Source organism: Plectropomus leopardus, chromosome 6, assembly GCF_026936395.1.
Source record: "Plectropomus leopardus strain MGB_pleo_1.0 chromosome 6, ASM2693639v1, whole genome shotgun sequence".
Lineage (NCBI taxonomy): Eukaryota > Metazoa > Chordata > Actinopteri > Perciformes > Serranidae > Plectropomus > Plectropomus leopardus.
The window spans coordinates 23,427,944-23,440,974 of record NC_142181.1 but is presented as its reverse complement, the minus strand read 5'-3'; the positions used below and the strand labels follow the sequence as shown (position 1 = coordinate 23,440,974).

At 39.0% G+C, this 13,031-nt stretch overlaps 1 protein-coding gene across 3 annotated transcripts in view; it reads left to right on the top strand.

Moving 5' to 3' along the window:
* LOC121943164 (CD166 antigen homolog A-like) overlaps positions 1–13,031 on the top strand; it is a 94,895-nt gene that overhangs the window by 70,284 nt on the left and 11,580 nt on the right. For all 3 annotated transcript variants that reach the window (XM_088079021.1, XM_042486607.2, XM_042486606.2), the window contains 10 exons: positions 708–814; positions 1,058–1,274; positions 2,704–2,768; positions 3,184–3,271; positions 3,502–3,675; positions 7,129–7,253; positions 7,353–7,485; positions 7,817–7,929; positions 8,024–8,150; positions 10,413–10,534. In XM_088079021.1, the coding sequence (XP_087935147.1) occupies positions 776–814; positions 1,058–1,274; positions 2,704–2,768; positions 3,184–3,271; positions 3,502–3,675; positions 7,129–7,253; positions 7,353–7,485; positions 7,817–7,929; positions 8,024–8,150; positions 10,413–10,534 (1,203 nt within the window). In that variant the 5' untranslated portion in view covers positions 708–775. The remainder of the gene's footprint in view (positions 1–707; positions 815–1,057; positions 1,275–2,703; positions 2,769–3,183; positions 3,272–3,501; positions 3,676–7,128; positions 7,254–7,352; positions 7,486–7,816; positions 7,930–8,023; positions 8,151–10,412; positions 10,535–13,031) is intronic.

Below are 13,031 nucleotides of genomic sequence, written 5' to 3'. Positions count from 1 at the left end.
TTTTCGTGCATGAATATAATAACACAATTTCACGGCTGAATGCACACAGAATATTTGGGCATCTTCACTGTTTCGCGCTTTTCCTGTAAAATCCAACATTATTTGTCAGTGATTCAACAGATGGAAACTGGTTTTGGCCACCGCTTTGTTCTCTCACACTTTGCTGAATGTCTGATGAGCTGTTTTGGATTTTAGCTGTCAGATTTCCACACACTCGCACTCATGCGTTAACTTAGCCTGAACTCTGAGAGGTCTGAAATGTGAATCTGAATACCAAAAAACTGCACAGCACCTCATTTTCAGTCGGGCCATGGCAGCCTCTTCTTCCCTGGAGCCCTCTGGCTCTAACCCCTCATCGCAGCCCATTGAGACTCTTCTGCTGGCACCCTCCCCCCATCCCCCCTCTCAAGCACTTTGTCTCCATGGCGATGTTTTGAAAGAAATTTAGGGCAGGAAAGGTTGTTTTTTTTTCCACCGGAGCTGTAAAATTAGCAGAACTCTATAGAAACTGCTTTCTTAGTGTGTGTAGGCGAGTGGTATTGATAAATGTCAGTCAAATATGTACAGAAAGAGGAGACTTTGAAGCATTCAGAATAATAACGGATTTCAATTTTCTGTCAGAAAATTTCATGCTGTGTCGGAGCTGACCAGATTAGTGCTTTTGAAAAAGTAATTGAAAATTGCGTCTCTGCTTTTCTCTTTCACAGTCAGCGGTTTGGAGACTGTTATCGGCCTGTATGGGGAAACACTTGAGATCCCGTGCAGCAATGGAGCCATGAAAGCAGAGGACGTCCTGATCACTAAATGGAAATATGTAAGTCAGAGCAGAGGTCAATAGATTCAAAATGGTGAAGTCCGTCTGACACCCACTTATCATGTCTGAACCACGCCTAGTCTGAGTGCACATGCAGTGCATTAGGCCACGCATCTGTCCCTCCATATGACACTGCATGAGCCAAGGACATGGAACAAAACACTGTGTGCTTTTTATTTGAACTGGAAGCCTAATGCCATATGTGACAGACATGTAACAAGTGCACTCCGCTCTGATCTCCAGGACAAAGGAGAGGGACTTTCGGGAGACCTGCTGGTCAAGCAGAAAAACCAGAATGTTTCGATCAGTGCCACAGACGAATACAAGGGTCGTGTCAGCTTGGCTGCAAACAACAGCCTGCTGCTTTCTGCAGTCAAGCTGTCTGACCAGCGCACATTCACGTGCATGGTGGTGGCAGGTGCAGACATCACAGAATACCCGGTGAACGTGGTGATCTACAGTGAGTACAAGCTGGCATAGCCCCATAATAACTTTCCTTTTTTGGATTGCTTTAGCTAAAGGTTACACATTGTAAAAGGTCAGATTTCAGTGTCTTTTTAATTATAAAGCAGGTAAAGGTGCTATATATATACTATGAACATATCAGAACCGAGCGGCAACATCTGAGGCTAAAAAATGAAGCCAGTACCGAAGTGCCAAAAACTGCAGTTTATTGACAGGCCACTTGAAGCTGGCTCCATAATAGAGTAGATCCCCATAGACTCCCATTTTAAAATGCCCAACTTTACAGCAGAAACAAACATGTTTACAGCCTGGTACAAAAAACAGTTTTGGTCTCTACAGCTAATTTCAACATTCATGACAAATGTATTGGGGGGTTATTTTATTTTTTATAACTCACCCATTTACATTTTACTAAGGCCCAAAGTTACACATATTTAATGGCAGGGCTACCTGAGTGGTAGGTTGTCTGTGAAGCATCGGTACAGTTCTGTACAGATCCACCCCTCGCTCCTCCGAAGCTTCAAAAACAAAAGGATGACAGCCAAAATGCCCAACTCAAAGCTTCAAAATGGCAGCCCACAAACCAATGGGTGACGTCACAGTAGCTACATCAATTGTTTATACAGTCTGTAATCAAAAGGCTCAATCCACAGAGAAAAGAACATAGTCGGTATTCAGAAACTGTGCCTTTAAACAAGCTGTCAGGACTTAAGTGAAGTTGTGATGTCACAGCTATACTACATAAATACAGAAACTGTTGCTACAGTACCATTATAGTCAGTCCCCCAGGTGCAATGACCATGGAGAGAAGCCAAGAGCACAGATGTGTAAGCCCTGGAAATAATGACCAATCAGAGCAGACTGGGCTTTTTCGGGAGGGGGGCTTAAAGAAACAGGCACTAAAATCGTGCTTTTTTCAGGCAGAGGGTGTTTACAGGTATATTCAGGCACACAGTATGAGAAAAAATAATGCATTTTTTGTACATTAAAGCATTTAAACATGTTCTGGTAGAAACCCAGAGCACAACTACAAATCTGAAATATCCAAAGAACCTGCATAATATGAGACCTTTAAAGTGCTATACCAGGCAGGCTACGAGGTTTGATCTAGTTAGAAACTAGCGAAATACATTAATGTTAATTAACAGCCGTGAACAACTACAGTGGAATGAAAATTGATGTGTTTTGTTGTTTCGTTTTTCATGTGACTTTTACTTGTCTTGAACACATCCTTTTTGAGACTTTCTTTGTGTGTCAACTGTCTTGTTTTATATGTTATGTTTATGTGTGGACCCCAGGAAGAGCAGCTGCTTCCTCAGTGGCAGCTAATGGGGTATCCAAATAAAGAATAATGACTGACACGCAGCACACAAATCACCCACACTAATACCCTGTTCATTAACACTTTTTTTCATGTTTTGCAGAGACCCCGGCAGGCCTGGATATTTCTGACAAAGCAGAGGAACTAGAGATTGGCAAACTTAATAAGGTGGGTTTTTAATGATAAACATTGCTTATACCTACATTATTTTAAGTAGTAAACCATCAAGGGAAGTCCCTCACTTGAGCTAAGGTATCTTGAGGCATAGCAGAGACTATGTTCCTACAGTAATGAGTTCTTTGATGTGATTCTCATGAATTAGTAAAGAGCAGAATCCCCCCTACTGCAATTAAAAACCCCAAAGGATCTGAGGGGCTTTAGAAATGCTTTGGGCATTTCATGGTCTGTTGCATAGAAAACTACTTAGTCTTCAAATGTAGGAAAGGCGCCAAAAAAGTTAATTTGCTCAGATGTTTGGTCATTTAGAAAGATGCAGATTTATTCAAAATGCATGAAATGGTGATTTTTGGTCTTGAAGTGCATGTCTTTGCTATTTTTAAGTTTTGATATTTTTGTTTCACAGCTCGGAAAATGTGTTGCACAAGACGCCAATCCCGCTGCAAATATCACATGGCTAAAGAACGATATACCTCTGGTGGCTGATGGGAAAGGTATGTATTCATCATTCTGTTGGATGATTAATGCCAGCAGCTCTTTGGAGTGGTTCTGACATTTATAAATATTACATACATAGATGTATTTATTCTCTCTGTCTGGGACAGTTTCTGTAATTTATCCTTCTGTGATGAATTGCTCTGCACTCGCTGACAGTGTGAATGTTTTGGTCGTTACGGCATTTTTTCCTTGTTAGGGTTTTCAGAGTTGTTTGTTTTCTGTCTAGGGATTTTCATCCAATCCTCTGTGCTGGTGGATCCTGTCACTGGCCTTTCAACCACTACCTCCATACTGGAGTACTCGGCCAAGAAGGAAGACACGGAAGCTGAGTTCACATGCAGCACTCAGCACACTGTGGGCTCAGAGCTGGTGGCCCAACCAGTGACCTTCACAATCACCTGTGAGTCACCAAACCCACTAACAACCTTCACTCGACACACTTAGTAAAGTGCACCAGCTGCTGTTTGCAGGCGAGCTGTTGTCAGAGTAACTTCTACACAAATCAGAGACTAAAATCCTGTTTGACAATGATGACTTTTTTCTATCTCATTATAACAGACCATGAAAAGTTAATGTTTTGTCCTATTTACCTCTCCAAAGGAAGTATTTCTTTAACTTTTTAGCAGGATATTTTTAAAACCTGATGTGGAAAACAAGTCAGTCTTCACTTAGATGAATATAACAATAACTCAAAGAGTCCCGCTTGTCCTAACTTGAATATGTGTTTACTACAAAACTTGTGTGATTGAATACGCTTTTGGCACAGCATGCATGCATCGACAGAGATATACCAAAAACTTCAAGTAACATTATATTTAGGCTATGTTCAGACTGCACACGAATCAGATTTGTTTCTCAAATCAGATCTTGAAGACAGACTGTCCACACCGTAATTGGCAAATAATCAGGTCTGAGTCCAAACATCACCAACCTGTCTGCTTGTGTCGCTGTGGTAACCACTTAGGCGTCAGTAACTACGTAGCAACACAGCTTCCCAACACGGAAGCATGAGAAATGGATGAGAAATTGAAATGGCGTCTGCCCATGGACTGTTGTTCCTCATGTTGTCTTCTTAAGTCCTCTGCTAGTAGCAGCATGGATCTGCTCAGCACTTCCATCACTTTTGATTTGATGTCATGTGTTGTGTTCAAAGACACTTTGTGATCCGATTTGAGCATCCAGACTGAAACACATCTGTAGAAATCCAATTGATGTCGAATTTCAAACAACCAAATGTACTTTTGATCAGATTTGCAAACAATTAGATTTCGTGTTGTTTTTTGGTGCCCACACTTCCTAAAATCAATCTGGATACAAACTGGATCTGCCAAAAAACAACAATTGGGCTGGCCTCATGAAATGTGTCCAAATTCATACAGAATTACATACAATCACTCCACCTTGCAGAGGGAAAAACAATGCCCTTTACCCCTCCAGACAAGTCAGGGACATCTACAAGGTCCTCATCTTATCTTAACCTTCAGATACCCTGAGCAAAGCCTCCTAATATAAAGCATGCTGAGGGTGAAGAATGTTAAAAAGGTCTCTTAGGTTAATAAATGAAAGCATGATTTTGTACAACATAGACTTATGATAATATTTAATGTAAAGCTACACCCTGTGCCAATGAGTAAATGGGTAGTTTTTGTTCAGATCAGGACCCACCTGTGGATCAACGCATTTTCAGTTTGACAGTCTTAGAAATATACTTATTTGCTTTTTTGCTGAGTTAGTTGAGAACATTGATACAACTCTCATATCAGCACAATAAATATGAGGCTTCAGCACGCAGCCGGTTAGCTTAGCTTAGCATGAAAACTGGAAACAGGGAAATTGAAAACCACTAGCCTTGCAAGGTCCATAGGTTAAAATATAATTTCTGAACAGATGAAAAAAAGTAGATTTTTTTTAACTGTTGCACAGAGCCAGGCTAGTTGTTTCCCCTGTTTCCAAACTTTATGCTGATGAACGCCTCCTGCAGTATATCCATATTTAACCGACAGATATGGGAGTGATATCAGTCACCATGCAAAAAAGCTAAAAAGCACATTTAAGCATAATTTTTTTACTTATTTTGGTATGTTCATAACATTATGAAGAGAGCAAAAATCTGGAACATATATCTCATGACTGATTGGCACCTTGGGTATTTTGGTAAAGATCCAAATGTAGGTGCAGAGTAGAAACCTCTAAATATTTTCTATTTTTAAAAAAATAAAAAAACAAGTGGGTTCTGTCTGAATATATTCCAGTTTTGCTGAAACATGTGAAAATTTAAACAACAACAACATTGCAGCAGAAGGTTTTTCCACCTGTAGAAAATCACTCGGAGCTGTTTAAAACGAGGTTCATGTGTTTCAAAATTTTCTTGGTAGTATCTGTGCATTTTTACCCTCTGAGAGTATTATATTTTTAGTAGCTCTTATATTGCTTTAATCTTTGCTCTTTATCATTTATTTCCCCAATTTTGGCATCTATAGACTTTGTACTGTACTGCACATATTCAGGAGATATATGGTCTTACTTTTCTTTATTCTGACACGTTTCAGTGATTTTATATACTTTTTTGAAAGTATTGAATTTCTAATACTAAGTGTATTGGAGAAATGTTTGAAACCTGGATCCCAATAACTACAAGAGCTAAAACAATCATATTTTATTAACAGGTGCCCTATCTGGAAATGCTTAATATAGTCCAACATGGTAACAATAGTGTTAACATGTGGTCAGCTGTTGCGTTGTCAAATTTTTGCTAATAACTGTGAGGCTTAGCAAAACAATATTTGCGCAGTGTTCTTTGCATGATGCCAGTTCAACAGATACAGGCCGAGCAAACATTTTTTCAGCCATTTTGGCCATTTCTTTTGGCAAATATTTCATCAATTTTTTTACCACAATGTGAATATATTTAGATGTCACATAACAAAATACATCAGTTCATTTTTGGGTATCACTTACTGTTTGTCTGTTATTGGTTTCAAAACGTTTGAAGGCGTTGTGTTATGTACTGAACAAGGCATAACTCTTCAATGATAAATTTGATTTCGACAAAATTTGGGAATATTCATACAGCATGACTGCACAAGTTGAAAAAAAAACATGCATTTTTACCCTCAGTAGGCGCCACAGTACACAACATTACAACATTAAAATAACATTTAATAAAAAGGTTTTCCACGAGCATGTGCATGATATGTTTAAGCAAGGTATCAATAGCCCCACCTTGTGGCCATTAGTAAAAACATTGCCGTGCTACTTTTTAACTGCCATATCTCTTTAATTTAAAATTTCATGGTAAACAAATTCAGCAGATTTATAGAGAGGGGGATGCTGAATAAGTCAGTAGCCTTTGATACAATTTCCTGTGTAGGTTGCACCAAAGGATTTGAAAAATTGCTGTTGTTTCAGGAGCTGGCAGCAACAGCTAACAGCTTCCAGCTTTCACGTGCATTTACTTCAGAAACTGTAAAAACTTATATTTATTTTCACTTTTTAAAACCATTTTTTAAAGTATCAAAGCAAAAAGTGTTGCGCTTTCAATTTTGAGCATCATTTTTTTACATAGGTTTCTCTTGACTGTAATGTGATGTTATATTTTTAGCGAATAAACAAATGTTATTTAATATGACCTGGATTTAGAAATACAGTCAAAAGATTAAATGAGCCTGACTACTTATTTGAGGTCAAGTTTTTTTAACATCACATAGTGTCTAACTGGTCTTCTCGGGACTACAGCAGCAGCTCCTGACCCATAGCCTTTCAACAAAGACCAAGAAAACCTTTAAAAAGCTCTTGCATTTTAAAGTTGGTTGTACCATCCTGTCTGACGTTCTATCCCCTGTTTTCTCCAAAGACTCCACAGAAAACATCAATCTCCGCATCATTGCTCAGGAGCCTCTGGTAGAAGGAGAAAATGTAACTCTGAAGTGTGAGGCAGACGGTAACCCAGCCCCTACCACCTTTAACTTCCACCTTAAGGTACATATGCTCATTAATAACTCATTGAGACGCTCAGAGGCATCGTTCATTCATCAGTATGGCATTGTAAACTAATCACCTGATTGCATATCTTTGAAGGGGGAGTTGGTGAAAGTGGAAAACGCAGATACTTACACCATCACGAATGTCTCACGAGACACCACCGGTGAATACAAATGCTCTCTCGTTGACAACCCAACAATGGAAGCATCTCAGGACATCACAGTCAACTGTAAGAGACCAAAACAGTCAAAATTACTGCAATTTTGCCAGACGCCAGGCAAGCATTGTTCTCAGAGTAATTTCATTTTTCTGCCTGTAATCTTGTTACTATGAAAGCTATGTTTGCTAGAGAAAAGAAAGTCCTAATATCTCTCTTTGCCAGCCCTACCTGTCTTGCCGTGCTTTGTGGAGAAAAGAGTTGTGTCAACCGCACTGCCTCTAATAAGCAGCATCTGCAGGGCAGTGAGCCAAGTGCAGGGTTATGTGGTTAACAACAGGAGTGTTTCGACCCTTGTCAGGCCCCTGAACCATCTTTTCACCATCTTCTCCTCTCTTGTTAGACCTAGACATCAATTTAAGCCCCTCTGGAAATGTCGTCAAGAGTGCCGGTGAGGCCTTGGATCTAAATCTCCTGATTGATGCCTCCGGAGACACCAAGGTCTCCTGGACAAAGGTAAAAGCAATCTCTTACACAACAAAGACTAAATCAATGAAGACAGGTTAGTGGTTGTTATTAACCCTGCTCCTATCCTTTTCATTTAATTTAGGATAATAATAAACTGGACAAAGAGCCCAAGTTTACCAAGCTGACTTACGCTGACTCTGGCAGCTACGAGTGTGAGGTGATGATGGGGGTCCTCAGCCGAAAAGCTTCTCTTGAGCTGGCAGTCGAAGGTAAGAGCTTAAAGGAAATTCAGAAATGCTCTATTTATTTAAGAGATAATTTATAAAACTCTCTTGTCTAAACGGTAAATATGAAGCTACTGAAAGCAGCAGGTAGATTATCTTAACTAAATAATACTGGAATAATACTGCTAAATACTGGAAACAGGCTGTAACAAACTGTGTTTTGTTTATTCAAGAATAACTAGTGAGTGTTCAGTCCATCTTCATTTTCAATAATTCTCAACAGTTGAGTGCACTCCAACCTACTTTACAGCCTCCCCTTACATTAGTGACTGTTGTAAAATAAACATCATTAACACAAGCTAGCTAGCTGGCTTTCAGCTCAGGTTACAAATTAAGCCTACAAACCACCCCCAAAGTTCACAAATTAACATGTTATATCTTGTTTGTTTAATTTGTGCAGAAAATCTGAAGTATAAAAACAACTTGTTGAGGTTTTATGGTGGCTTGTTAGGCAACCACCAGAGATTATCCAGTAAGTTATTCAAAACTACAGTGTTTCGTCTTTAAACATTGGTATAGTGTTGCCAAATTGGTCACTTTCCAGCTAGATTTGTTAACTTTTCAGACCCTCTTAGCGACTTTATTCCTAAAAAGTGACTCGCGACAAATTTAGCAACTTAATCAGACCATCAGGAAGAAAGAAGAGACAAATATATTGTACTTCATTCTCTTGCATGCTGCTCAGAATAATCACAGTTCACGAGTTCCAGTTCCACCATCAGCCCGGGGTCTCTCCTTTTGTCTCTAATGGACGTACTAAAAAACCTGAACACAGCATTTGAGGCTGGGCCCCGTTCATTCAGATGAAGATTGCTCTGTAGCACATGAAACCAAAAAAGCTCTTTCACAAAATGAAGTTACCCAGATCTTCCACATTATGGGGCCCAAAAGAGCAAGCACACTAGAGATTTGTGGTGGCCAAACGCAGCTGAGTGCAGCCGAATGGCTAAAACCATGACACACCAAACTGACTGTCGGCCGTCCGCCCACATTAAGTGGATGTTGTGTTGTTGTTCATTGGCACACAGTAAATTTCAATATTGGGTTGAGTTGTTAATGTGCCAACTGGCTAACTGGCATCATGGCGGTCTTCTGGTTTCCCGTTTTAAATGGCGATTGCAGACAACAGCTGCCTGCTGGTATGGAGGAGTATTCCTTCTCATGCAGATGCAGAGTAAATGTACTTGTTGGCTGTCAGTTTGGTGTGTTCATGTGCAACTTTTTGGCCAAGACATACTGACATGAGGGGGATGCAGCAGGGAGCTTTCGTCGCCGCTAGTTCTCAGATGTCAGCTTGGCGTGTCACAGCCATAACTTCCAGGTAACTTGAATGGGGATAAAATTATTAAATCTTGCTGCTCTTCTTGACATTAGAAATGTTATCGGGCCATATGGATTAAATCCCAATAGTGAGAATGGTGTCTCTTTCACAATGTAAGTCAATAGGAACATGTCTTTTATGTCATGGCATCACATGATGGACCTGGATGGTTTAATTCTACATTTGACCACTATGTCAGATAAGCTTCAAAGCCCAGCACTGTTCCTGGGGGCTTGTGATGCGCAGTAGATGTGGGAAAGGCAGCAGGACCAAAAATGCAGCTCGCCAAGGGTGTTCAGTTGCAGTGGCTTTATGTGTTAACATTGTTGCTCTCACTTTCAAGATAGTGTTGCTCTGTTGTGTGAGCACCATAGCTGCTATTCAAATGTTTTATTGATAATTTTTCTACTGAATCTAATTCAGCAATAATTCAATGCTTCTATTAATGCGTGGTGACATCATCCGGCAACTTTTGGAGAAAGTGCTAGCTACTTTAATTGGAAAAGAGGCAACACTGCATTGGTTTCTGTACGGATTAAACAAGATAGAAACTGTTAATTAGCAACCTGTTGAGGTGCTAGTCGCCAGGTTTGTTGTTTTCAGCTGTTTCCAGTCTTTATGCTAAGCTAAACTAAGCTATGGAGCTGCTGGCTGTAGTTCCATACTTGCCATACAGACATGACGATGATATCGATCTTCTAATCACACTCTCAGCAAAATGTCCCTCTATTCCTCTAAGTAAAAAGTCTTCAGTCACTCTGTGTGTGTGTGTGTGTGTGTGTGTGTGTGTGTGTGTGTGTGTGTGTGTGTGTGTGTGTGTGTGTGTGTGTGTGTGCGTGTGTGTGCGTGAATGAAAGGCAGTCATTAATGCCGCACATGCATCCATTCAGATTTAGGCCTAGCTGACAAGTTACATCCTGTTGTAGGTGCTCCAGTTATCAAACGGCTGAACAAACATCTGGGTAAAGACGGCAGACATGAAGTCTTGGTTTGTGAGGCTGAAGGTTCTCCAAAGCCAGCAGTTTCCTGGAGCATCAACGGCACCTCGGTATGCACACACACACCTACACACACACACACACAGACACACACACACAAACTCTCAAAGCATTAGTCCGTATCACAATTACATTAAATTCTTCCTCCCATAATTGTTACAATTTCTGAAGGTCATATCTATTATTTTTTCATAACCACACATACATTTATTCATCATGATTGCCAGAGCATTTTATTTTTTCATGTGCACTCAGCTCCCTCTGTGCTGCTCACAGAAAAGTCTTCACTTTTCTCAAAGCTCTAAGAAACCTAGAAGGGACTTACACCATAAAAACATAACAAATATAGCAGTTCTCTAATTGTAAATGTAGTAATACTTTAATTTATCATGACATAGGAGCTAACTGAAAAAATATTCCATTTAGTGGATAAAAGCTCAAATATGTGAATTTTATCAGTGATCCTTTTTGTTACTTTCAATTTAGCCAGAGAGAATCACACATCGTCTAGGCCTAACACAAGTCTGTGACATTCCAAAAATAGTTTCAAGATCAATATGCGCAGTTAACAAATATGAATTTTGTGCAAGGCAGAATGCAAACTGTCCAATGTAGCTACTTGCTGGTACTCAAGGTAAGTTTATTTATGGTGCCCATGCTTTAAGTGGAAGCAAATGCAAATCGCAAACCCTTCAAAACAAAGCAAAAAGGAAACTACTAAAATGTGGGTATGAGCAGCATTTCATTATCTATAGTTTGTAAAAACATACAAATTGTAGATGCATGCTGCTAATTGTAGATGATTGTATATGATATTTTGACCTGTATACGTTCTATTGTATTGGGCAAGGTCCCTATAGTCATAGAAAAAGTCACAATCACATTTTCCAAGCCTGGAAAAGTAATGGAATAAGTCAAAAATAATTGAAAGTTTTGGAAAAGTCGTGAAATTTTGTTTAGTGAAATGAAATCATTACAATAGTCTTCCTTGAATAACCTTCCATGTATATCACATCATGCAAATTCATTTTCTGTAGCTGTTGACTTTATGTATCTGAAATATGTGCCGTTGTTTGCCATTTTCTTCCTGGGTTCTTCTCTCGCTCTCTGTCTGCCAATTAGCTGAAATTATGTTTGAATAGAGTTTGAATTTGAAAGGTTTGAAAAACGCCAGGTAATTGGGGCAATTAAAAAAAAACTTTATTATTGGTACTTGAAAAGTCATGGGAAACTTTGGTTTTGTCCATGGAAATGTATGGACACCCTGATTGGGAAGCTGTGAATGAGGGTGTGGAAATGGAAATTCATGATAGGAGTATACAGCTACTGTAAACGGTCCATTTTATAATTTCCCACTCATGCAAGTCATTGCATGCTATGCAAAGAGGTAAGGTTTACAAGCATAGTTTAAAATTACAATTCAATTACAATTTAAGTCCTGATTGCCATGAAAATAGTGTGAGTGTGTCTCATTCATGAAACGTGAGCAGAATGAATTTGTGTGTAGTGTTCGCAGAGGGAAATTTATGTGTATTCAGGCATTCATCAATATTTGAGTAGCTCAGATCTTTTCATAGACCCTAACAAAATGTACCGCTGCCTCTGACTACTGTTAGTGCTTGTCCAAATAAGGAATGCAAATAAATATTGCTTGTCATTAAAGGAAATTACAATTTTAATTCATATTTTGCTATGGTAAGTTCAAAATACGCAGATGCCTTTAAACATGTCAGTTAAACATGACAACAGAGTAGAAATACTACACTTTTAGCAAAGTTAGTTGGCAATTAGCAGATTAAGTGAAAAAAGATCAGAGATGGCTGTCAGAATGTATTGCGATTGGTGAGATCATGTCATATCGTAAAATACTGAGCCTTAGCCCAACCATGTTGTTATTAATAAAATCAGAGGGCAATTTTCCAAGTACTGTGCTAACAGTAAAGCTGAATCACAAAGTGCATTGTCTCCTGTGAGTCACTTGTGCATATATAGGCACTCTGAATGCAGAGTAGGAGTAGCGAACTCTGCCACTAACAATGAACACTGCTGTATAGAGAGGTAATTAATGAATATAAATACATTGAAGGACTATGCTGAAAAATACAAAGTGAAGAGCATCAGGGTTTTGTTTTCATGAAAATCTGTGGAGCCACTACATGTGAATAGCTTTTAACTAAGAGACATTGCCATAAAAGGCCCCATTTGATTACTAATATTGAGAAAATTATTATGTGAAATCATAATAAAACATGAAAATACTGTATAATCTAATTAAATATTTGCTCATTTGCGTACTTTTCCATAACAAAAGTCTAAACCTTGAGTAAAGTCAAAATTCTTCTTTCATTTTGATCACAGCTAAAAGTCAGGGGTTGTTAAAGAGGGGCTTTTGGATTTCTTTTTAATACTGCATAAATCAGAAAGAAACTGTCATTAAAGCAGCCTTTTAAAAAAACCATGTTTTTAGAAATGAAACAAGAATCAATCAGGATACGAACTAAATACGAACAAACCCTTTGGTAAAACCCTGTAGGATATAGATAGAAA